At 41.0% G+C, this 26,376-nt stretch overlaps 1 protein-coding gene across 4 annotated transcripts in view; it reads right to left on the bottom strand.

The window, feature by feature from the left end:
* CDS1 (CDP-diacylglycerol synthase 1) overlaps nt 1–4,279 on the bottom strand; it is a 71,003-nt gene extending 66,724 nt beyond the window's left edge. For 2 of the 4 annotated variants that reach the window (XM_082391162.1, XM_082391160.1), the window contains exon 1: nt 3,591–4,276. In XM_082391162.1, coding sequence (XP_082247288.1) covers nt 3,591–3,707 — 117 coding nt within the window. In that variant the 5' untranslated portion in view covers nt 3,708–4,276. Of the gene's footprint in view, nt 1–3,590 lie in introns of all 4 variants that reach the window. The other 2 variants (XM_082391161.1, XM_082391159.1) reach the window with 2 other exon arrangements.
* Nucleotides 4,280–26,376: the final 22,097 nt, after the last annotated feature.

Below are 26,376 nucleotides of genomic sequence, written 5' to 3' on the forward strand. Positions count from 1 at the left end.
TTAAAAAAAAAAAAAAAAAAAAGAATCCGCCTGCCAATGCAGGGGACACGGGTTCGAGCCCTGGTCCGGGAAGACCCCACGTGCCACGGAGCAACTAAGCCCGTGCACCACAACTACTGAGCCCGCATGCTGCAACTACTGAACCCTGCGCGCCTAGAGCCCGTGCTCTGCAACAAGAGAAGCCACCTCAATGAGAAGCTTGCGTACCGCAATGAAGAATAGCCCCCGCTCACCGCAACTGGAGAAAGCCCGCGCACAGCGACAAAGACCCAATGCAGCCATAAATAAAAATAAAGAAAGAAAGAAATTGAGAGGGAAATTAAATGAATTAGTATTATAAAAAAATAAAAGATCTTTTGCTAAATTCCATGTTCTCCGCCCCTTCCTCATTTCTAAATACTAGTGATGATATCCTCTAAGCAATTCCTCCTCCTTTAGCTCCCAGGACCTCATTATCTTGGCGCCTTCTTACATCTCCAACCCTACTCTAAACATGGGCACCTCCCAAGGCTCTGTCTTCAGTTCTCTGCCCTCTCTATCCTAATCAAAAGTCTCCACACCTGACTGTTCATTTCAGTTCCCAACACCACCTTGAACCACTTCTCTGTTTTAGAGAATGCCATTCCTGCCCCACCCAACTCACCCATCTCGCTCATAACCTGAAAAACCCTGCAAAACTGCCCAATCATTTTTGCTTCTTTCCTAAGTCTCTTAAGTTGTGCATCAAAATGTGTCTCCCAGCAGGCTCTTCTTTTATTAGTCTTACCCTGATCACCCTTGTCTAGGTCCCATCACCATTATCTAATATACGCTTCCTCTCTCTCAACCCCTACTCCCCAGCTCCTACTAGACTTAGTACATGCCCTCATTATTTCATATACATAGCATTTGCAATATACTCCTATCTGGTTTCTTTGTGGCAGGTCTCTCCGCCTCCCAACACTTTCTCCAGAGTGCTGCTAGAATGACAGGCTAATGCCTCTGCAAAAGCTTTCCAGTGGCTTCCAGGAGTCCATGGAAGAAAGCCTAACCTCCTTCACAAGACTCTGAAACTCTCAACCCCTCCTCACAAACACATACAGTTTATGCTCCAGGATTATAAAACGAAGCTCAGTTCCCTGTGCCTAGAATGCTGATTTATGAAACAGTTCCACTTGCCCTTTGCCTAGAATGCCCTTCCCTAACACTTGTCCACCTGGTGAGTCCCCAGGCATCTTTTAATTCCAAGGCTCAAACCCTCACCTCCTCTTAAAGCCTTTCCTGTTATCTCCATATAGCATCCAGCTATGCCCTCTTTGCTAACAATAAGCCTTGTTCAGACTTATATTAAATCTATCTCATATATATCTCCTGGGGGGTTCCTTGAAGAAGTGGTCTTGTTATCTTTCAAGTATTACTGCAGCATTTAGCAACTGGGAACATTCCCCTGCAGGTAAGAAGCACCTTTTCACGTGTTAATGCTCTGCCCCACAGAACTTTCTCTCACTATGTCTCCAGGTCCTGAACAATGAGAAGGTCATGTTAATAACGCCGTTATAAAAAAGGCTACAAAATGGCACGGGAGTGTACCATAACAGCAGAATATAACACACTTCCTGCGCTTCTTTCATTAATTCCATAAGAGTTTTGCCTTTACTGCAACTTGAATGGAGAAGACACTTAAAAGAATTTCAATGGACCAAATATTAACCAGCCTCCGATGTGCAAACTGACTTTATAATGGCCCTTGACCTGGAAATACAGGTGCATTCAAATATACACCCTGATAAGAAAGGACATACAGAGGATAGAGTTCAGTGACACAAAGCTTGCCAAGTCAAAAGTTCCTTGCAATAAACTCTAAAAGTATGCAATATTTTAGATATGGTTTAGAAAATGCTCATCCTTGTCTAAGAAATCTTAACAGAACAGGTTACACATGGCAACACCTACTCTCAGAAAACAAAATCCCGCTGGGTATGTATTAATGAAAACCAATAGTGTGGCATTTATAAATAAATAAATAAATATGCAGTGAGGTAACCCACTCACAGATAGCTAGAGACAACAGTTCTAATGAGTCAAATCAAACCAGAGAAGTAGTTTCCATTTTAAATATATTAGGGTGTTAAGAAACTAATTAATTCAAAAGTTATTTTATGGATGGCTTCCTTGAACATGTTTTTTTCTTATTAAAAGCTTGTTCCAGTTAAGGAAGTGAACATGGGGAAGCTGGTATTTCCTTGATTCTAAACTATATCAGTGCTAAAACAAAACAAACCCCAACCTAATTAATTCTATTTTTGGTCTAGTTTCCAAGGCAGTCTTCACAAAAACTATTCTTTGCCCACTCTTTTTAGCTTTGTAACATCAACCTTCAGAAGCTAGAAACTGTTACACTTTGTATAATTCCTTGATACAAATGTTCTATCACAGACTCATTTTATTCCACCTGCCTATCAAGGGTAGGGGGGGAAAAAAAGGATCTGTCTTCCCATTGATTCCAAAGTCTCATGCCTGAAATCACTGTTAAATTTATTATTTCATGATGTTGTCGGATATGTTCCTGCCAGAGCTTTATAAGGGGTTACCTCAAGTTCATCAACGTCAAGTTCCAGGTGGAACCTTCCCCAAATCAGAACTGTGAGTGAGTCTCAGCAACAGTGCAAACCAGAAAAAAGGGAATCAGGGAACAGTTTCTAGTTCCAAAAGGCCACTGACTTGACCTTGAGCAATCTACTTCACTTCTGTAATTCAAACTGCAATACCTGCTTCCAAAAAAGAATGCTTCTAGGAATAGCTTAAGTGCTTTGAGTTTCTAAGATAAAATGGAATTTTATAAACAGAAGATTTTATAAAACAATCTATTGCCTGGCCCAGTTTCCTAAACTTATTACCAAATAAGCTGAACTTTGACTTTCTTCTACCTTTAAAAAGAATAGTGGCATTACATCTACTTATTCTTAAATGTGAAGCAAAGGCAATCTACAGAAATGGGAATTTTAAAAGTCCTCATGAATTAACGTGTCAGGTAAAATGAAATCTACTGCTGCACTGTCGGCCGTGGAAGGTCACAACTGGGTCACGTGTAGGAGCCTCTCAAACCTCCAAAATCTATTATACTGAAAAAGGATAGAGGAAACGAAAGTGCTGATGGGGGAGCGCGAGAAGCCAAGCCTCCAGCGTCAGGATCCAATGGCATGTTAGAAGCGAAGGTGCATGACTTAAGTTTAGTCCTTACTAACTGTGTTCCTCTCCCGAGAAGAGGTGTGAGGTGGGAGCTACTAGAAAGCTGCAGCTCTTAGGGAGGCAGGCTCCATCCCGATTCTAGCGTCGGCCGCAGACCCCGGGGAGGGGGACTCGAATGGGCAGAAACTAAATTAGAGTCAAGTTGAATCATCCAGCTACCCTGGCAGCGGTCGAGGTCATCCTGGGAAACGCACCATCGCTGGGGTCCGAGTCCCACGTGAGGAAGAAGGAAACAAAGCCAGGCCGGGAGGGGGACGCAGCCCGCAACTTCATCTGACATTCCGTGGGGCCCCACCCTCCCTCCCAGGTGTCCCGGCCCCAACCAGGACGCAGCCGGGGCGCGGGTGCGCGCCTCTACTTACTTTGTCACTGGTGCTCTCGGTTTCGTGGTCGCCGCCGGCCGCCTCTCCCTCGCGGGGTGGCGGCGCCACCGCTCCCCCGGGACCCGGGCAGCCTCCCCGTTGCCTGAGCTCCCACATGTCCCGCTCCCGCGCGGCCGGGGCGCTCTCCTCCAGCGTCCCGAAACCCGAGCTGCACGCGCGGTCTCGCCGGCTGGCCGCCCTGCCGCCCCGCAGCTACACACCCGACGTCCCGCAAAGCCACGGCCACTAACACGCCCCCACCGTGGAGGCGCCGCCGCCGCCTCCGCCGCGCCGGGTCACCCCCAAAACGGCATCAACGAGCGAGCGCTCGAGGCCGCCCCCAGGGAGCGCGGGGCCGGTAGAGAGGCGAGGGGCGGGCGCCGGGGGCGGGCTCGGGGTGCAGGGCAGGCTCGGGGCGCCCGGCCAGAGCGGAGAAGGTGGGGGCGCGGCGGAGCGCGGCCGCCGGTTGCCAGGTGCGCGTCCCCACGCAGAGGCCCAGGTGGGAGGAGAAGAAAGGACTGGGAGGGAAGGAGGAAGCGTGACCCGCTTTAGCGCTTCACCGGGCGCCAGCCGCCAGGGCCCTGCCACTCCCCGCCCCGCCCCCGGACTCAGGAGTCGGCAGGTCCCGGCCCCCCTACACCTTTCTCCCCGTTGCTGCCTCCCGCAGCCAGGTCACGCGCCGCAAGCCCCACCCCGCCCCGCCCCTCTGCGCTGCACTGCGGTTCCCACAGCCCCGCCTCCATCGCGGAGGGGTGACGTCATGGGTCCGGACCGAGGCTCCGCCCAGGTCTCTGGGAGCACACAGGTGGCAGCGTTGAGAAAATGTGCGGGCTGGAACAAAGGTGAGGAGCAGGGAGGTGGAGGAGGGATGAGCAGCTTGCTTGGAAGTGAGGCGTGAGAACTTGTGGACTCGTCACGGAGCAACTGGGAGGGCTGAAAGAACTACTCGAAGACGCCTGGTCAATATTGACAGCACTCAGCACTACCCCTTCGAACGGCTCCGCGCCCGCCGAAGCTTGATACACCGCGGAGTGTCGGAGGTTTAGAGGCGTCCAGAAGCAGAAACTTGTATGGCAGGAGGAACTCGACGACTTCGCGGCATTGTGACCCAGTGGCATCGCTTGCAAAATAGGAGATGCCTTTGCCTCACTGGGCGTCCCTGGTTGGCCAGTTTCAACCACATACCCAAACTCTGTCTCCAAGGAGCTCGAGTATTGAAATCTCTCAAAATTCACTGCCTAGGGCCTGAAGAGAGAACCAGGACCCTGAGGTGCCACGGGGTGCAGTTGTCAACCAACTAATCTCTAAGCAGTCATGGACCTTGGGCTGCTAAAGTTGGAACAGGAAGGGCACAAGATCCGCATTAATTCTGTTCCAAATCCTGTTAGAAGGTGATTAGTTTTCTTGACATGTATGTACCACCTGGTCATTACTGACAAGCTGACAAATGGGGGGCGGGGGGAGGAGAGAGGCCGTCATACAAACAGGACAACGTTCAGGAAAGCACCCCTATAGAAATAAATCAACAGGAGAAATTTCTTCAGGTCATTACTGACACCCTGAAAATAAGTAAGGTTGTTCCGAAAATTGAATAACAAGCAAAAACAGAAAGTCAAAGTAGGATGCATTGAAAAGCAGAGCACAAAGACATTATTTTACTTCATCAAACAAATCTTTAAAGCTCTGAGTTCAGAGTACGTCGCCATATTTTCAAAGGGATAGAGAGAAAAATCAGTCAGTCTTATGGGAAGAGTAATAAAAATGACAAAAGATATGAAAATAAGTCCTTTGAGTCACAGTCATGGTGTGGTTTTCCTTAAGGAACAGAAGACTATGGGGTGACTAGTTTAATCAATTGTTCTTCATTTCTTTGGAGGACCAGAGATGAAACGCTGCCTGATGGTCAGAAACATAAGGTTGAAGAGACTGCTGAAGGCAGTGGTGGAGTTTCCCACCTGGGTCCTAGTTCCACCAATGCCACTAACTGGGTGTGGTCTTGGATAAGTCATTAAGCCTCAATGTCCCCACCTATAAAGTGGATAGTAAGGAGGATGGCCTCTGTGGTCCCTTCCAGCTTACACATGATTCTGCAACTAAAGCCTCCCTTTATCAGACCCCAGTCCTTCCTTTCTCCCATGCCTCAAGAAAAGGGGACCTAGCATTGCACCTGAATGGTTTCCTCCTTCCCCTTCCCCTAGTAAACCCAATAGCTCCTTTGACTTTCTTCTCCCTTTGCTGCAGGAGAAAAAATGGTAATGAGAAAAGTGGCAGGAGGGAACAACAGAGGACAGGAGTGCACGCCAGGAGAAATAGTATTCCCTGACCCAGGAAATATGGGACCAGGGCAGAGACTGCCAGACTAGAGTGGTTTACTACTTTATCTCACTCTTCTTTAAGCTCTGTATTTCAGCGGAAATGGTCATTTCTTTCTGCCTTCATTATAGTTATTGCCACTCGTTGAGTGATTACACTGAACCCAGACAGAAGGAACCACTGTTTATTCATCTTCACAGCCCAATCCCTTGCCACAGGGCTGGCCCCCACTCTCATACAGTCAACACTTTTGTTGAAGAAGTGAACGAAGAAATGAATGAATGGCAGAGGTATAGCATAACCAGGGAAAGATATATAGTATTTGTAATTTTTTTTTAACTAAAAAGGTCTATATTAGCCTTAGAAAGGTACTCACGTGTCTTTGTTTTTCACTTTATGTGAAAAGGAGAAAGATTGATTTTAAGATGTATTAAAAGGGGGTTATAGTAACGACTGGTGCATTTTACTTAAGGTATATTATGATATAGTCAACCAGAACTGGCCTTACTGAGCCCTATAGTCTCAAACTTTTTTAACATTCTTCTTTTCTTTTTCATTTTTATCTTTCATTTTTCTTCATTCAGAGAGCTTACGTTCTCAAAGCTTATTACATTTATGTTCGATGACACAAAACCTGGCACGTAATGGTTTCTAAGGCCTCACCTGTTAGGTTTATAAGAATTTAATCTGCTAAAGGGCATCATGTAAACTCAAAGCACATGCATAGGCTAATCACAGGAGACACTCGGCCAACATTTCTTGGTTGATTTATAGATTTTCTACTTTAGTGATATTGAAATGATTTATAACTCTTATCGAGGCATTTGCTAAAGAGGAAAGAGACAGTCCTATTTATATGATTTTTATTAGATTTTTCTTTTTACCTCCGCTTTTGCCCAAAGATGGAGGGACTTTGCCCGAAGTAGTAAGCTTATGAGATGGAGAGACCCCTTATCACCCTCTTCCCTGAGGACCCTCAAAATGTTCCCGGACTGATAAACATTCCCCTCTTGTGTGGGGATTTGAACTGCTTTCCACATCAGAGGCTCAAAGGCTCTCAACTGGAATGTCCCCAGCCTGCCAGGGAAAGAAGAAATCTTCCTCAGCCAAGCGTTTCTGGTTGCTTGAACACCTGCATTATAGTTTTTGTCGCTTGACCTATCTTCCTCTGTTGCCCTCCATCAGTTCCATCTGTAAGTCAGAGATAGAAATTTATGATTTAGGCCAACCAGAGAAACATTTTGTGGTAAATTATTGAAGGACAATTTATGTTTACATTCTTATTTTCAATGAAACTGCACAGGAAAACAACAGTGTACCATCAATTACATCTGACTATCAGAGGAGCAAGTACAGGGATATAGTAGGAAGCACGGTTTTATATATGGGTGACCCTGGTTTCAAGTCATAGCTCCGCCATCTTCTAGCTGTGACCCAATTAACTTTATGGAACATTTCATCACACACAGCTGAAGGTACATCCTAACTGACGTGCCCAAAGTTTAAGTAATAACTCTTTACGTAACACTTTAAAAAGCATTTTCACATGATTTTATTGATTCTAGTCAACAACCTATGAAGTAGGCAAGACAAGTATTATTATTCTTATTTAACAAGGAGGAAAATAGGAGGTTCAGCGTGTAAACTACCCAGGTTTGCCAAGGAAATTTGGAATTGAAACCTAGGTTTTTGTATTTTAAATTCTGCCAGGTTCACTATGTACTGCAAGTAAGTAGTAGCAAAAACAAGTAAATTCTAAGAGAGGGCAACTTGTTATAACAATTAAGCACAGGAATTCATCAGCAAACCTGCCTGAGTTCAAGTCCCAGCTCTGCCACCTACTGGCCCGCGTCACCAGTCAGGTAACTTAACCTCTCTGTACCTCAGTGTGCTCATGTATAAAATGAGGATAAGGATGATACTATTTTCCTCCCAGAATTCTTATGAAGATTGAATTGGTTAATATACGTCAAGTACTTAGTACAATGCTTGGTCCTAGTGAAGCACTATACAGGTGTTACCTATTATTACCATTTATCAATATATTATTAAAAGCTGCATGTCTCAAGGAGAGCAATATTCAACTTCTAAACTCACTAAAGCTGCAACACCCCAGAAGACTCTGAAGAAAAAGGGATATGCTGACGTTGCTTTGGTAAGGTGCATAGAAATTATGAAATGAGGTAGAGCAACTTGGCAAATAATTGCAAAGAAATCATCAGCCTATCAAATTAATTAATTTTTGCTTTATCCTTCAGCAGTAGTAAGATTAATGAAATTGACGTTTCCTATTATTAACTAGAATCAATTTACTACCATGTAGTTTGCATATGTATGATGACTGCAGAATTCCTTCCATTTCTAGCTTCTCCACTGAATCATAGTAAATCTGAGCAAATTATATTTTGGTGATTTAATTCCTTTGTAAAATAGGTAGTATATTCCTTATTTTTTAATTAATTAATTTATTTTTGGCTGCATTGGGTCTTCGTTGCTGTGCACGGGCTTTCTCTAGTTGCAGGGAGCAGGGGCTACTCTTCGTTGCAGTGTGTGGGCTTCGCATTGTGGTGGCTTCTCTTGTTGCAGAGCACAGTCTCTAGGCATGCAGGCTCAGTAGTTGTGGCTTGTGGGCTCTAGAGCACAGGCTCAGTAGTTGTGGGCTTAGTTGGGCTTAGTTGCTCTGCGCCATGTGGGATCTTCCCTGGCCAGGGCTTGGACCCGTGTTCCCTGCATTGGCAGGTGGATTCTTAACCACTGCGCCACCAGGGAAGTCCCTATTCCTTCTATAACTTTGTAAGTTATATTTTAAAAGAATGGGTGTATGTGTGCTTTTGATACTGCATGATTCAACTACTTTTTAAATGTTGAATATGGCTGGATTTATATCTTTTTTGGAGATGGTCATTTAGAGAAGTGGAAGAGAGTGGTAACTGTCCTTAGAAGAGCTAAATCTCTGATTTGCTTCAAATTATATCAATTATCTCTGTTCAACAAACGGCTGAAATCCAGAAGTATCATCAGTCAAGGTTCTTAGGTGCAAGTCTGGCTGACTTAGGCAAAGAATTTATTGAAAGGTTAATAAGAAGGTCACAGAACTCTTTGGAAAGCTGGAGGACCCAGCATAGAAAACTGGTAGAAACAAAGGACGCCCAGCAGCAGCAAGGACCATAGTCAAAGCCATACCCATACCAGCCAACTAGGACCCACATTGCTTGACCGACTGGCACAGACCACCACAGCTTGCACCATCACTGTGAGGGCACCAGCCACTGGGTGCCACCGTTGCCATAGCTGACCTTTCCCACTTCTGTTTTATTTTACAAACTCTTGTATACTTATACTTTTACAATGGACTCATTTCCTTATAAGATGCAATAATAGCCATAAGATCTCTTTGTGAAAAAAGCCTTACTGATCAGAGAAATAAAAGCTGTACGATTCATGTCTGTTGAAGCCATATCAAATACCATATCCCTTCTAAGACACCCTTTTTAATTTACATTTTAACCTCTCTGAAATCATAGTGTGTCTTACGGTTGATAAGAATAATAAGTAATAAGAAAACATTGTTTTATATTTTAATTGGCCATTTAATTTTTCTTAGCAGTACATAAAATAATGGTGAGTTTTTTAGATGATGGTTTAATTGAGTCAATGAAGTACAGCACTTTAAAGATTGACTGTTGTTGGTCAGGAAGATTACACATCTTGGATTTTTCCAGATCGTCCCAATTATATGTATTTTTTTTTCAGTAAGTGTATTTATTAAATATATAACCATGTATGATAATCGTTTTAAGAAATCTACAAAACTTTCCCATGTCTTTATATTCTCATAGCAAAAAACAAAAACAAAAGACACATTTTGCTAGACTTTATGAAGCCTAATTTTTGGTTTGGAAAATATCAGCAAGCATGTTTAAAAGATTTTTTCAGTAGTGAATCTATTTTATTCCTGCATATTACAAAAGGCTTTTAAAATTAGATGTATTTCTAGTAATGCCTATTGTCTGTTGCCCCTCTTTTCTCACAGTTTGATTTAGAAAAAATATATTTATCATATATTAAGAGATTTAATTGATTTGCTCCCCGAATTAATATTAATATCCTAAATTATTATGGAGACTAAATCAATCTCATCGATCCTCTTAACAACAATAATTTGTGCCTTGATCATTTAGTATCTGATGCATTTTCTGCATTTAACCGGTATGGGTTGATGTATGGGAGCGGGAAGGGGCTGTGGCCTTCACTGTGCCCCCCAGGCAGTTGGGAAGAGCCTAAAGCAGGAAATCGATTAGAGTATCTTTGGGTGGACCAGAAGGGGTTGTTAACCTAATATGCTTAAGAAGGACCTAATACTGCAGTGTGTGTTTTTTTCTCAACAAACCTGGCTTCAGCAACATACCACTCAGATGGTAAATACTGTACTGCTGTGTTTAGGGAACAAATGCCAAAATGACTTACTAACTGGTTCTGTCAAGTTATTTCCAGTATGTTTGAGGAGGAATTAGTGGTGCAATGAAAACATTTTATTGATTTAAAAATCCAGTGCAAGGACACTGAGATTTTTATAAGGCAAAACTTGCAATTAGCTTACTTGCAGAGCAAATTTATTTATTTATTTAATTTTTTTTTAATCAGTCATCAGTTTTATACACATCAGTGTATACATGTCAATCCCAATCGCCCAATTCAGCAGACCACCATCCCCACCCCACCGCGGTTTCCCCCCCTTGGTGTCCATACGTTTGTTCTCTACATCTGTGTCTCAACTTCTGCCCTGCAAACCGGTTCATCTGTACCATTTTTCTAGGTTCCACATACATGCGTTAATATACGATATTTGTTTTTCTCTTTCTGACTTACTTCACTCTGTATGACAGTCTCTAGATCCATCCATGTCTCAACAAATGACTCAATTTTGTTCCTTTTTATGGCTGAGTAATATTCCATTGTATATATGTACCACAACTTCTTTATCCATTCGTCTGTTGATGGGCATTTAGGTTGCTTCCATGACCTGGCTATTGTAAATAGTGCTGCAATGAACATTCAGGTGCATGTGCCTTTTTGAATTACGGTTTTCTCTGGGTATATGCCCAGTAGTGGGATTGCTGGGTCGTATGGTAGTTTTATTTTTAGTTTTTTAAGGAATCTCCATACTGTTCTCCATAGTGGCTGTATCAATTTACATTCCCACCAACAGTGCAAGAGGATTCCCTTTTCTCCACACCCTCTCCAGCATTTGTTGTTTGTAGATTTTCTGATGATGCCCATTCTAACAGGAGTGAGGTGATACCTCATTGTAGTTTTGATTTGCATTTCTCTAATAATTAGTGATGTTGAGCATCTTTTCATGTGCTTCGTGGCCGTCTGTATGTCTTCTTCGTAGAAATGTCTATTTAGGTCTTCTGCCCATTTTTGGATTGGTGTGTTTGTTTCTTTGATATTGAGCTGAATGAGCTGTTTATATATTTTGGATATTAATCCTTTGTCCGTTGATTCATTTGCAAATATTCTCTCCCATTCTGAGGGTTGTCTTTTCGTTTTGTTTATGGTTTCCTTTGCTGTGCAAAAGCTTTGAAGTTTCATTAGGTCCCATTTGTTTATTTTTGTTTTTATTTCCATTACTCTAGGAGGTGGATCAAAAAAGATCTTGCTGTGATTTTTGTCAAAGAATGTTCTTCCTATGTTTTCCTCTAAGAGTTTTATAGTGTCCAGTCTTACATTTAGGTCTCGAATCCATTTTGAGTTTATTTTTGTGTATGGTGTTAGCGAGTATTCTAATTTCATTCTTTTACATGTAGCTGTCCAGTTTTCCCAGCACCACTTATTGAAGAGACTGTCTTTTCTCCATTGTATATCTTTGCCTCCTTTGTCATAGATTAGTTGACCATAGGTGCATGGGTTTATCTCTGGGCTTTCTATCTTGTTCCATTGATCTATGTTTCTGTTTTTGTGCCAGTACCATATTGTCTTGATTACTGTAGCTTTGTAGTATAGTCTGAAGTCAGGGAGTCTGATTCCTCCAGCTCTGTTTTTCTCCCCTCAAGACTGCTTTGGCTATTCGGGGTCTTTTTTGTCTCCATACAAATTTTAAGATGATTTGTTCTAGTTCCGTAAAAAATGCCATTGGTAATTTGATAGGGATTGCATTGAATCTGTAGATTGCTTTGGGTAGTGTAATCATTTTCACAATATTGATTCTTCCAATCCAAGAACATGGTATATCTCTCCATCTGTGTCATCTTTAATTTCTTTCATCAGTGTCTTATAGTTTTCTGCATACAGGTCTTTTGTCTCCCTAGGTAGGTTTATTCCTAGGTATTTTATTCTTTTTGTTGCAATGGTAAGTGGGAGTGTTTCCATAATTTCTCTTTCAGATTTTTCATCATTAGTGTATAGGAATGCAAGAGATTTCTGTGCATTAATTTTGTATCCTGCAACTTTACCAAATTCATTGATTAGCTCCAGTAGTTTTCTGGTGGCATTTTTAGGATTCTCTATGTATAGTATCATGTCATCTGCAAACAGTGACAGTTTTACTTCTTCTTTTCCAATTTGTATTCCTTTTATTTCTTTTTCTTCTCTGACTGCCGTGGCTAGGACTTCCAAAACTACGTTGAATAATAGTGGTGAGAGTGGACATCCTTGTCTCGTTCCTGATCTTAGAGGAAATGCTTTCAGTTTTTCACCGTTGAGAATGATGTTTGCTGTGGGTTTGTCATATATGACCTTTATTATGTTGAGGTAGGTTCCCTCTATGCCCACTTTCTGGAGAGTTTTTATCATAAATGGGTGTTGAATTTTGTCTAAAGCTTTTTCTGTGTCTATTGAGATGATCATATGGTTTTTATTCTTCAATTTGTTAATATGGTGTATCACATTGATTGATTTGCGTATATTGAAGAATCCTTGCATCCCTAGGATAAATCCCACTTGATCGTGGTGTATGATCCTTTTAATGTGTTGTTGGATTCTGTTTGCTAGTATTTGTTGAGGATTTTTGCATCTATATTCATCAGTGATATTGGTCTGTAATTTTCTTTTTTTGTAGTATCTTTGTCTGGTTTTGGTATCAGGGTGATGGTGGCCTCATAGAATGAGTTTGGGAGTGTTCCTTCCTCACTTGCAGAGCAAATTTAGACAACCTCGTCATTTGGCAATCCAGTCAAGAGAATGCATGAATAGTATCACTCGGCATAAATATAGATTAAAGAAATTACTCAAAACTATGCAATCATTGACATATACTAGAAAAGAGATTTATAAGTGTTTCAAAACACCAAGAAAATTGTCAATATAGCAATGTCAGGAAAAACTGACAAAGCTTCAGAAATGAGCAAAAGGGTCCCTGGCTGTCCTTGCAGTAGGCGTTAGGCATTACCTAGCAGTCCTGCTGAGGATTATCTGATACTAAAGAGGGATGCACCTTTGTTGTCTTAGTCAGATCATGCAGCCATGACAAAAATACCATAGACCAGGTGACTTGTAAACAACAGAAATTTACTTCTTGCAGTTTTGGAAGCTGGACGTCCAAGATCAGGGTGCCAGCATGGTTGAGTTCTTTTGAGGGCCCTCTTTCATGTTGTAGACTGCTGACTTCTCCTTGTATTCTCACATAGTAGAGAGCAGAGAGAGAAAACCAGCTCTCACATGACTCTTATAAGGTCACTAATCCAGTTCATAAAGACTCCACCCTCGTGACCTCATCTCATCCTAATTACCTCCCAAAGGCCCCACCTCCTAATACCATCACATTGGAAGTAGGGGTTCAGTGTTTGAATTTGTTGGGTGGGGTGAGAGTGGACACAAACATTGAGTCTATAGCAATTGCCTTTGATCCAATGAGGCTATTTTACAACTCTGTAGGGATGAAAGTTAATCTGTGGAAAACTAATAACCATGCACATGGTTCTTGTTCAAGGCAATGTAAGTGAATTTTGTCTGATAGAGAAGTCCTGCTGTCCATTTGCTCTCTGCAAGCTGGAAGCTTAGGGAAGCTGGGTGTTGTAGTTCCAGTACAAACCCAAAGGCCTGAGAACCAGGGAAGCCAATGGTGTAAATCCCCATCTGAGTCTGAAGGCCCAAGAACCAGGAGTGTGGATGTCCAAGGGTAGGAGAAGATGGATGCCCTAGCTCAAGCAAGAGAACAAATTCACTCGTCCTCCACTATTTTTTTCTATTAGGCCTTCAGAGGATTGAATGATGCTACCCGCATTGGTGAGGGCAATCTTCTTTACTCGGTCTACAGATTCAAATGCTAATCTCTTCTGGAAACACCCTCACAGACACACCAAGAAATAATGTTTTACCAGCTGTCTGGGCATTCCTTATCCCAGTCAAGCTGACACATAAAATTAACCATCACAGTGGTACAGCCGGGACCCAAGCCAGGTCCCACTCTTAATGGAAGAGTTTGTCAGCACTACTTCTGTTTTCTCCTGCGGTTCATCTTCAGCTACGAGCTGCTGAAGTGGTCTCCTTAGCCTTCCCTTGCAGCATCTCTACCTCCCCATCATCACCTTCTTGACCCCCTCATCGCTCCTCCTTTTCATACAGTACAATTTAGCTCTGTCCCAGCTGTCTCAGTTGTCCTTCCTACTCCTACTATTTCAAATATGCAAAAGCCTTTATCCTGAAGATGACAAGCAAAAGATACTCCAATTGCCAACCTATATTCATCCTCCTGGGAAGGGTGGTTGGAAGTGTGTGTATGGAGCAGGAGGGTAATTTTAAATAATAACTAATTTTGTTTTCCTATCAGATGTGTCTTTGTAAGTTAGTTTTGTTTTTGTTTTTCAAGGATTTTTACTTCTCTTTTCCTGGTATTTGGTCGGTGGCTTAGTGCTTTGGTAATGGACTGGATATGAAGGATGATAGGAATGGATGTGTCAAGGATGATTACAAGGTCTTGACATTGGGGATGACAAGAGAATGGTCGTGTTTGCCAAAAGCAGGAAAATTGGAAAAAGCTTCTACTTCCTCCCTAACCCCAATGGAAATTAGTGGTGGGTGGGAACCGAGAATTTTATTTTGGACATGCACATTTTGAGATGATAGTAATACTCTGAAGTAAAACATAGAGGTAGTAGAAATTGTGTATGAGTGTGGTATAAGTGGAGGAAAAAAGATTGAAGATAAAAGACTTAGGAATTGACAGCATATAGGTGGGGGCTGGAGCAGAGAGACTGGAAAGACTCCCTCAAAGAATACATGCAAAATGTTGATTGAGTGAGGCAGGGCAAAGGGAAAGAATCCAAGACAACAACAAGCAAAGAAAGGACGGAGAGGTAAGAATCAGAATGTTACAACAATATGGAAGCCAAACAAGAAAAACATTCAACAAAAACAGTAGCTAACATTTATGAGCTTTTAATAATAGCATGCATTATTTCAGTTGAAATTCTCAATAACTATATGATTGAAGTACTGTTATTACACCTCTTCTCACTAATGAGGAAACTGACTTAGGAAGCTTACATAATTTGTCTGAAGTCATAGAGCTGGTAGTCAAATCAAGACTATAGGACTCTAAAAATCCAAGTTCCTACACACTACTCTACAGGATGCATTTGAGAATCCAGAGTTTCTGTGCAATTATTTAATCCTCATTGCATACCAGGCTCTGTTACGTGTCTTTTATATACTTACTGAATTTTCCACACTCTGCAGATCTACTATCCCCAAATAAAATATAGAGAAGTGTTATGTAACGCACCCAAAACCACATGGTTAAGTAATGGAGCTGAGATTTGAACTCTGTCAGTCTGTTCCAGAGTTTATACAAAAAAAGGTTAAGGGGGTGGGGGGAAGCCATTATTCCATTTCAGCAGTTAAGAAACATCAAGCCCTTTCTCACTCTGCAATGTATTCCACGGGATGAAACTTTGAAAGCCAATGTCTTAACCTGTGTCAGCTGTCTCCTTACACTGTGTTCACCTTGCAGGCTCAGCCTCTCAGAAAATCCTAACATCTTATCCATTCCATGGTCTCCTGCTGCCTTTTCTCCTTTTTGTTCTTCTCAACCATTGCAGGAAACTTGAAGTTTCTGAAGGGCCCAATAGTCTTCGTTGAGCAGATTTTAGTTAATATTAGAAAATAGCTGACTGTCCTAATGTGGCAAAAATGTTAGTCATGTAGGTATTCTTTACTTCTTTCCTTCTCTATTTCTTTTCTCTCTGCTCAAAGCTGGACAAATAGTAAATATTTTCCATCACCTCTTAAACTAGTATTCTCTCCTCCCCTCACCAATGAATGGATAGGGGAGCAGTGGTTAAAGGGAAATTTTATGTTCTTATTATGAGCAGAAGGTAGGGTGGCCAGATTTAGCAAATAAAAATAAAGGATGCCCATTTGGATTTGAATTTCAGTTAAAAAATAATTTTTTTTTTAGTATAAGTATGTCCCATGCAGTATTTGGAACATACTTATACTAAAAATAAATATTCACTGTTTATCTGAAATTGAAATTTAACTAGGCATCCTGTATTTTATCTGGCAACTATACCAGACTATGAATTCAGATCATTATTTTTGGACTTGGCAATTCAAATTAATTCAACCCAGTAACTCATGGTACAAAATGAGAAATGGTGCAAAATGTTGCTTCTGAGAGGCTGTTCCATTTGAACTCACCTGGAGATATTTATAAACCACATTTCCTGAGTACTCTGATGCTATGGGCAAGGACGCCCACATTCCCCAGGCAAAGGAGCATGGAGATGCAGCTAACACAGAATGAAATTTTATTTGTGCTGTAATTTGAATCTGGGTGACTTGCAGCTGTCTGGTTTCACAGTGAATTTGAGTATTCACTGGCTAAATCTATCTAATCAAAAATTAGGGTCATTTCTGAAATTTTCAAATTTATTTAAATCAAGTAAATAACTATTTGAAGTCCCTCCAGAGCCTTTCCTTTTTAGTTTTAAGCATCTGGTTTAAGTCTTGAGGTAACCTAATTGTCTATTCGGTTACCCACTTTCTCACTTTCTATATACTATACTAATTTCAGACCCTTTTTCTTATCTATAAAACTATTAAAAATATCTAATCAGAAAGAAATGTGATTGCAGAGGATCAGCCAAGATGGCAGCATAGAAAGACCCTAAGTGCACCTCTTCTCATGGGCACACCAAAATTACAAATATTCACAGAGCAATCATCAATGAAAAAGAACCTGCCAGAAAAGACTATCTACAACTAAAATTATAAAGAAGGAACCCCAAGACAGGTGGGATGGGTGGAGTTGAGGTATAGTCAAGTCCCATACTGCCAGGTGGGTGACCCACAAACAGGAGAATAACTACAACTGCAGAGGTTCTCTCTAAGGAGTGATGGGTCTAACTCCACATCAGGTTACCAAGCCCAAGGTCCTGCACCAAGAAGATGAACCTCAGAACGTTTGGCTTTGAAGGGCAGTGGGGCTTACTTTTGAAAGACCCAGAGGGCTGTGGGACATAGAAACTCCACTCTTAAGGGCACGCACAAAGTCTCATATGCTCTGGGACCCAGGGCAGAAGCAGTAATTCGAAAACAGCCTGGGTCAGACCTACCTGCTAATCTTGGTGAGTCTCTAAGAGAAGCATGAGGCAACTGGATCTTAACCTGGGGACACAGACATTGGCAGAAGCCATTATTGGGAGTTTGTTCTACCACATGGACACTGGGGCTGGCAAGCACCATTCTGGAATCCTCCCTTTAGCATACTGACCTTGGGACCCAACCCCACTCCCTGCCTACCACCTGTAGGCACCAGTACTGGGGTACCTCAGGCCAAGCAACTAACTGGGCAGGCACACAGCCCTACCCACCAGAAGAGAGCCTGCCTTAAAACTCCCTGAGCCCACAGCTTCCCCTGGGCACAGCCCTGCCCACCAGAGAGTCCAGGACCTGGTCCCACACACTAGTGTGCAGGCACTAGACTCCAGACCCCTAGCACCCTGCAGCCAGAGACCCTACGACCCAGCTCCATCCACCAGTGGGCAGGTATCAACCCCAAAATACCAAGCCCCAACCACCATGAAGCCTGCCTAGCCTTGGGACCAGCCTAACCCACCAGCAGGCAGACACCAGCTCCAGGACAACAATAGCTCCACAGCCTGCAGACCCAGCCCACCAATCAGCAGGCCAACACCTGCCCCAGGACTGGCTGGGCCCTGACCCCACCTACAAGAAGGCCAAAACAAGCTTCAGGACACCCTGGACCCTACAGCCAGCTGCGTCAGGAACTGCCCCCCCCATCAGTGGTCCAACACCAGCTATGGGACCCCTGGGCCCTGCAGCCAGACCCCAGAACCTGGCTCTGCCAGTGGGCTGGCACTAGACCCAGGTCTGGTTTTACACTCTGGTGGGCAGACACCAGCGCTGGGATCTCCTGGACCCTGAATCGGCCCATCAGCCAGCAGCTGGCAGGCTCCACATGAGGCATGCCCTGGCAACCAACCAGACCAGGGGCCAACCAAGCCTACCAAACCAAACACAATTGTCAGTCCACCACAACAGAAGGATCCACACAGCCCAAAGTGGGGGCACCTATAGCATATAACTCTGGTGACCAGCGGGGAGTGCACTGCTGGGATGCATAGGACATCTCCTACAAAAGGCCACTTCTCCAAGGCAGGACAATGTAACCAACCTACCACATATATATAAAAAAAAAACCCAGTAAGTTAGGCAAAATGAGGCAACAAAGGAATATTCCAAATGAAGGGAACTAAGTGAAGAGGAGATAGGCAATCTACCCAAGAAAGAGTTCAGGGTGTCAATCAAAAAGATGATCAAAGAACTCCAGAGGATACACAGAGCAAGAAGTTAGAAGTTTTAAACAAATAGTTGGAAAATATAAAGAAGAACCAAACAGAGATGAAGAATACAGTAATTGAAATGAAAAATACACTAGAAACAATCAACAGTAGATTAAATGATACAGAGGAATGGATCTGCAAGCTGGAAGACAGTAGTGGAAATCACTGAAGATGAACAGAGAAACGAAAAAAGAATAAAAACAAATGAGGACAGTTTGAGACCTCTGCGACAACATCAAGCGTACTAACATTCACATTATAAGAGTCCCAGAAGAAAGAGAGAAAGGGGCAGAGAACATATTAGACATAAGGGCTGAAAACTTCCCAAACCTGGGAAAGGAAACAGATTTCCAAGTTCAGAAAGCACAGAGTCCCATACAGGATCAACCCAAAGAGGAACATGCCAAGACACATTGTAACTAAAATGGCAAAAATTAAAGATAAAGAGAGACTATTAAAAGCAACAAGGAAAAGCAGTAAGTTATATAAAAAGGAACTCCCACAAGGCTATTAGCTGACTTTTCAGCAGAAACTCTGAAGTCCAGAAGGGAGTGTCACAATATACATAAAATGATGGAAGAGAAAAACCTACAACCAAGAATATTCTACACAGCAAGTCTCTTGTTCAGATTTCATGGAGAGATCAACAAACAAACAAAATCTAAAAGAGTTTGGCACCACCAAATGAGTTTATAAGCAATGTTAAAGGGATTTTTCTAAGCAAAAAGTAAAGGCCATGAGAAACATGAAAATTACAAATGAAAAAGCTCATCAGTAAAGGCAAATATACAGTAAAGTTAGAAAATCAACCACATACAAAGGTAGTAGGAAGGTTAGCAGACAAAAGTAGTAAAATCATCTATATCCAGGATAAGCAGATAAGGGATACACAAAACAATTAGATGTAAAATATATGGTCAAAAACTGTAATTGTGAGGAGAGGAGAGTACAAACACAGTTTTCATAAAATGTGTTTGAAATTAAAAGTTTATCAACTTAAAAAAATCACAGGGCTTCCCTAGTGGTGCAGTGGTTGAGAATCTGCCTGCTAATGCAGGGGACACGGGTTCGAGCCCTGGTCTGGGAAGATCCCACATGCCGCGGAGCAACTAGGCCCGTGAGCCACAACTACTGAGCCTGTGCGTCTGGAGCCTGTTCTCCGCAACAAGAGAGGCCACGATAGTGAGAGGCTGGCGCACCGCGATGAAGAGTGGCCCCCGCTTGCCACAACTAGAGGAAGCCCTCACACAGAAACGAAGACCCAACACAGCCAAAAATAAATAAATAAATAAATAAATAAAAGAAATCACAGAACTATATATAGATATGATTGTTATAACAATCATACATATGTAGATAGATAGCTAGATGGATAGATAGATAGATATAAATATCTGTGATTTTTTTATACCTATGTATAAATCTCATGGTAAACACAAGCCAAAAATCAATAATAGATACACACACAAAAACGAGAAAAGAATCCAGACATAACACTAAAGATAGTCATCAAATCATACAAGAACAGAAGAAGAAGGGAACAAAAACGAACTACAAAAACAACCCCCAAACAATTAACAAAATAACAATAAGAACATATGTATCAATAGGTACTTTCAGTGTAAACAGACTAAATGCTCCAATCAAAAGACACAGAGTGACTGAATGGATACAAAAACAAGGCCTGTATATATGCTGCCTATAAGAAACTCACTTTAAATCTAAAGACACGCACAGACTGAAAGTGAAGGGATGGAAAAAGGTATTCAATGCAAATGGAAATCAAAAGAAAGCCAGGGTAGCAATACTTGAATCAGACAAAATAGACTTTAAGACTGTTACAAGAGAAAAAGAATGACATTACATAATGATATAATCAAGGGATCAATGCAAGAAGAAGATATAACAATTGTAAATACATATGCACCCAACGTAGAAACACCTAAATACACAAAGCAAATATTAACAGACATAAAGGGAGAAACTGACAGTAACACAATAATAGTAGTGTGTTAATAATAATAACCCAACTTACATCAATGGACAGATCATCCAGACAGAAAGTCAATAAGAATACACTGGTCTTAAATGACACATTAGGCCAAATGGATTAATAGATATATATATATATAGAACATTCCATCCAAAAGCAGCAGAATATACATTCTTTTCAAGTGCACATGGATCATTCTCCAGGATAGATCACATGCTGTACATGCTAGGCCACAAAACAAGCCTCAGTAAATTTAAGAAACTTGAAATCATATCAAGCATTTTTTCCAACCACAACACTATGAGACCAGAAATCAATTAGAGGAAAAAAATTCAGAAAATACAAACACGTGAAAGCTAAACAATATGCCACTAAACAACCAATGGATCACTGAAAAAAATCAAAGAGGAAGTAAATAAATACCTGGAGACAAATGAAAATGAAAACACAATGATGCAAAAGCTATGTGACACAGAAAAAGCAATTCTAAGAGGAAAGTTTAGAGCAGTACAAGCTGACCTCAGGAAACAAGAAAAATCTCAAATAAACAACCTAAACTTACACCTAAAGGAATTAGAAAAAGGAGAACAAAGCCCAAAGTTAGTAGAAGGAAAGAAATCATAAAGGTCAGAGCAGAAACAAATGAAATAGAGACTAAAAAATCAACAGAGAAGATCAATGAAACTAAGAGCTGGTTATTTGAAAAGATAAAAAAAATTGATAAACCTTTAGCCAGACTCATCAAGAAAAAAAAGAGAGAGAATCCAAGTCAATAAAATTAGACATGGAAAAGAAGTTACAACCGATACCACAGAAATACAAAGGATCATAAGAGACTACTATGAAATACTCTATGCCAATAAAGTGGACAACCTAGAAATGGACAAATTCCTAGAAGTGTACAAACTCCCAAGACTGAACCAGGAAGAAATATAAAATATGAACAGCCCAATTACCAGTAATGAAATTGAATCAGTAGTTTTAAAAAACTCCTGATGAACCAAAGGCCAGGACCAGATGGTGTCACAGGTGATTTCTACCAAACAATTGGAGAAGAATTAACACTTATCCTTCCCAAACTATTCCAAAAAATTGCAGAGGAAGGAACACTTCCAAACTCATTTCACAAGGCCAGCATCACTGGGATACCAAAATCAGACAAAGGTATCACACAAAAAAGAAAATCATAGGCCAATATCACTGATGAACATAGATGCAAAAATCCTCAATAAAATATCAGCAAACTGAATTCAACCATACATTAAAAGGATCATACACCATGATCAAGTGGGATTTATCCCAGGGATTCAAGGATGATTAAATATCCACAAATCAATCAATATGATACATCACATTAACAAATTAAAGAATAACAATCATATGATCATCTCAATAGATGCAGAAAAATCTTCTGACATTCAACATTCAACATCCATTTATGATAAAAATTCTCCACAAAGTGAGTATAGAGAGAATATATCTCAACACAATACAGGCCATATATGATAAGCCGCAGCTAACAACATACTTAACAGTGAAAAGCTGAAAGCATTTCATCTAAGATCAGGAATAAGACAAAGATGTCCTTTCTTGCCACTTTTATTCAACACAGTATTGGAAGTCCTAGCCATAGAAATCAGAAAAGAAAAAACTAAATAAAATGAATCCAAATTGGAAAGGAAGAAGTAAAACTGTCACTGTTTGCAGATGACCTGATATTTTACATAGACAATTCTGAAGATGCTAATAAAAGCTACTCGAGCTTATCAATGAATTTGGTAAAGTTGCAGGATACAAAATTAATACAGAGGAATCTGGTGCATGTCTACACATTAGCAATGAACTACCAGAAAGAGAAATTAAGAGAATTATCCCATTTACAACTGCATCAAAAAGAATAAAATACCTAGGAATAAACTTTCCTAAGGAGGTAAAAGACCTGTACTTGGGAAACTATAAGGCACTGATGAAAGAAATTGAAGATGACATAAACAAATGGAAAAATATACCATGTTCATTGATTGGAAGAATTAATATTGATTAATATTGTTAAAGTGGCCATACATCCAAGGCAATCTACAGTCAATGCAATCCCTATCAAAATACCAATAGCATTTTTCACAGAACTAGAACAAATAATTTAAAATTTTTTATGGAAACTAAAAAAAAAAACCCAAATAGCCAAAACAACCTTGAGAAAAAGAACAGAGCTGGAGGTGTAATGCTCCCAGACTTCAGACTATAGTACAACACTACAGTCATCAAAACAGTATGGTACTAGCACAGAAACAGGCACATAGATCAATGGAACATAATAGAGAGCCCAGAAGTACACCCGTGCACTCATGGTCAATTAATCTATGACAAAGGAGGCAAGAATATACAATGGAGAAAAGACAGTCTCTTTAATAAGTGGTGCTGGGAAAACTGGACAGCTACATGTAAAAGAATGCCATTAGAACATTTTCTCACACTATACACAAAAATAAACTCAAGATGGATTAAAAATCCAAATGTGAGACTGGAAATCATAAAACTCCTAGAAGAAAACATTGGCAGAACACTCTTTGCCATAAACCATAGCAATATTTTTTTGATCTGTTTCCTAGGCAACAGAAACAAAAGCAAAAATAAACAAATGGGACCTAATTAAACTTAAAAGCTTTTGCACAGCAATGGAAACCATTGACAAAATGAAAAGACAACCTACTGAATGGGAGAAAATATTTGCAAATGTTATGACCAATAAGGGATTAATATCCAAAATATATAAACAGCTCATACAGCTCAATATAAAAAAAAACAACAACAACCTGATTAAAAAATGGGCAGAAGACCTGAGTAGACATTTTTCCAAAGACGACATACAAATGGCCAGCAGACACATGAAAATGTGCTCAACATCAGTAATTATCACAGAAATGCAAATCAAAACCACAGTGACATATCACTTCACACCTGTCAGATGGCTATCATCAAAAAGACCTCAAATAACAAATGTTGACAAGGATGTGGAGAAGAGGGAACCCTTGTAACTGTTGGTGGGAATATAAATTGGTGTAGGCACTGTGGAAACAGTATGGGGTATCCTCAAAAAACTAAAAATAGAACTACCATAAGATCTAGCAATTCTACTCCTGGGTATATATCTGAAGAAAATAAAAACATTAATTTGAAAAGATATATTCCCATGCTCTTGGACTGGAAGAATTAATATTGTTAAAATGGCTATACTACCCAAAGCAATCTACAGATTTAATGTGATCCCTATCAAATTACCCATGGCATTTTTCACAGAACTAGAACAAATAACCCTAAAATTTATATGGAACCATAAAAGACTCAGAATTGCCAAAGCAATCCTTAGGAAAAAGAAGGAAGAAAGCAGGAGGAATAACCCTCCCAGACTTCAGATAATACTACAAAGCTACAGTAAACAAAACAGCATATATAGGCACAAAAACAGACATATGGATCAATGGAACAGAATAGAGAGCCCAGAAATAAACCCACACATCTATGGACAATTAATCTTCAACAAAGGAGGCAAGAATATACAAAAGGGAAAAGACAGTCTCTTCAACAAGTGGTGTTGGAAAAGTTGAACAGCCACATGTAAACCAATGAAGTTAGAACACACCCTCACACCATACACAAAAATAAACTCAAAATGGCTTAAAGACTTAAATACAAGACATAACACCATAAAGCTCCTAGAAGAGAACATAGGCAAAACATTCTCTGACATAAATCGAACCAATGTTTTATTAGGTCAGTCTCCCAAGGAAATAGAAATAAAGGCAAAAATAAACAAATGGGACCTAATCACACTTACAAGCTTCTGTATAGCAAAGGAAACCATAAACAAAATGAAAAGACAACCTATAGACTGGGAGAAAATATTTGCAAATGATGAGACCGACAAGGGCTTAATTTCCAAAATACACAAACAGCTCCTTCAACTCAATAGTAAAAAAACAAACAACCCAATCAAAAAATGGGCAGATGACCGGACTTCCCTGGTGGCGCAGTGGTTGAGAATCTGCCTGCCAATGCAGGGGACACGGGTTCGAGCCCTGATCTGGGAAGATCCCACATGCCGCGGAGCAACTGGGCCCGTGCACCACAATTACTGAGCCTGCGTGTCTGGAGCTTGTGCTCCGCAACAAGAGAGGCCGCGATAGTGAGAGGCCCGCGCACCGTGATGAAGAGTGGCTCCCACTTGCCGCAACTAGAGAAAGCCCTCGCGCAGAAACGAAGACCCAACGCAGCCATAAATAAAAAAAAAAAAAAAAAAAAAAAAAAAATGGGCAGATGACCTAAATAGACATTTCTCCAAAGAAGACATACAGATGGCCAATAGGCACATGAAAAGATGCTCATCATCATAGGGGTGAATGAATGTTTTCGAATTATAGTTTTGTCTGTGAAACAGACCTGCATTGGTCTCTGCCCTGATGGAGCTCACAATACTCTCAGATGCTATTTCCTTTACTATATAAACTATGTGCAAACCCCAACATTGATTAATAAAAGGCAAATGTAGTTGCCCCTTGAACAACGCAGGGGTTAGGGACGCCCACCCTCCACGGAGTCAAAATCCAAGCATAATTTATAGTTGGCCATCCATATACGCAGTTGGGTTCCTCAGTATCTACTTACTCTTTTTAAATAAAATGATCTCTATTTCATAATAAATCCAATATGGTTCTTTAATCTTGTTTTCATTCTATATTTCCCAACTGCTCAATTCTGGAATGTATTTTGTAGGAGTGTGTTCTACCTATCCATCAAAACTGAATATCAAGAAATCCAAATTTGGGACTTCCCTGGTGGCGCAGTGGTTGAGAATCCACCTGCCAATGCAGGGGACATGGGTTCGAGCCCTGGTCCACGAAGATCCCCCATACCACAGAGCAGCTAAGTCCGTGCGCCACAACTACTGAGCCTGTGCTCTAGAGCCTGCGCACCGCAACGAAGAGTAGCCCCCGCTCACTGCAACTAGACAAAGCCCACGGGCAGCAAAGAAGACCCAACGCAGAGAAAAATAAATAAATTAATTAATTAAAAAAAAAAGAAATCTAAATTTGCCCAAATGAACATGCATGTGCACACGTGCACACACACACACACACAAACACAACTATTGCCTTGGAAATGATTTATTTATGGTATTACTTTAAAGAGCAAGTTCAGGGGAGCGGGGAGAAAAAATAAAAAAATAAAAAAATAAAGAGCAAGTTCTTCCTGGCTTGTTTAAAATCTTGTTCTAAAATACACATTCTTTCTGACCTCAGTCCTTCTGACCTCAGGAGAGTCAGACTTTTCAATAGTTCTAGATTTGCCCTGGCAAATCACAGTGTCAGTGTGTAGTAGGCAGTAGTGGAGACAGTGGAGCGAGGGGATTGGGAGACTGAGAGATGGGAAGGAGAGGTGACCTGACACTTTAAGCCGTTTTGGGTGGTTGGCTGTAGCAAGGCCATGTCATCCGTTGGGCAAGAGCCTGGGCTTCCCAGGCAGGCTGCCCTAATTTGTCATTCTGGCTCTTTTGCTTCCTGACATGTGAATAGCTTTAGGCAAGGTATTTAATCTCCATAAGGCTGTTTCCTCATCTGTAAAACTGAACAAATAATACTATAAACCTCATAGGGTTGACGTGAAATTTATAAAA

Source organism: Balaenoptera borealis (assembly GCF_965194805.1).
Source record: "Balaenoptera borealis genome assembly, chromosome: 4".
Lineage (NCBI taxonomy): Eukaryota > Metazoa > Chordata > Mammalia > Artiodactyla > Balaenopteridae > Balaenoptera > Balaenoptera borealis.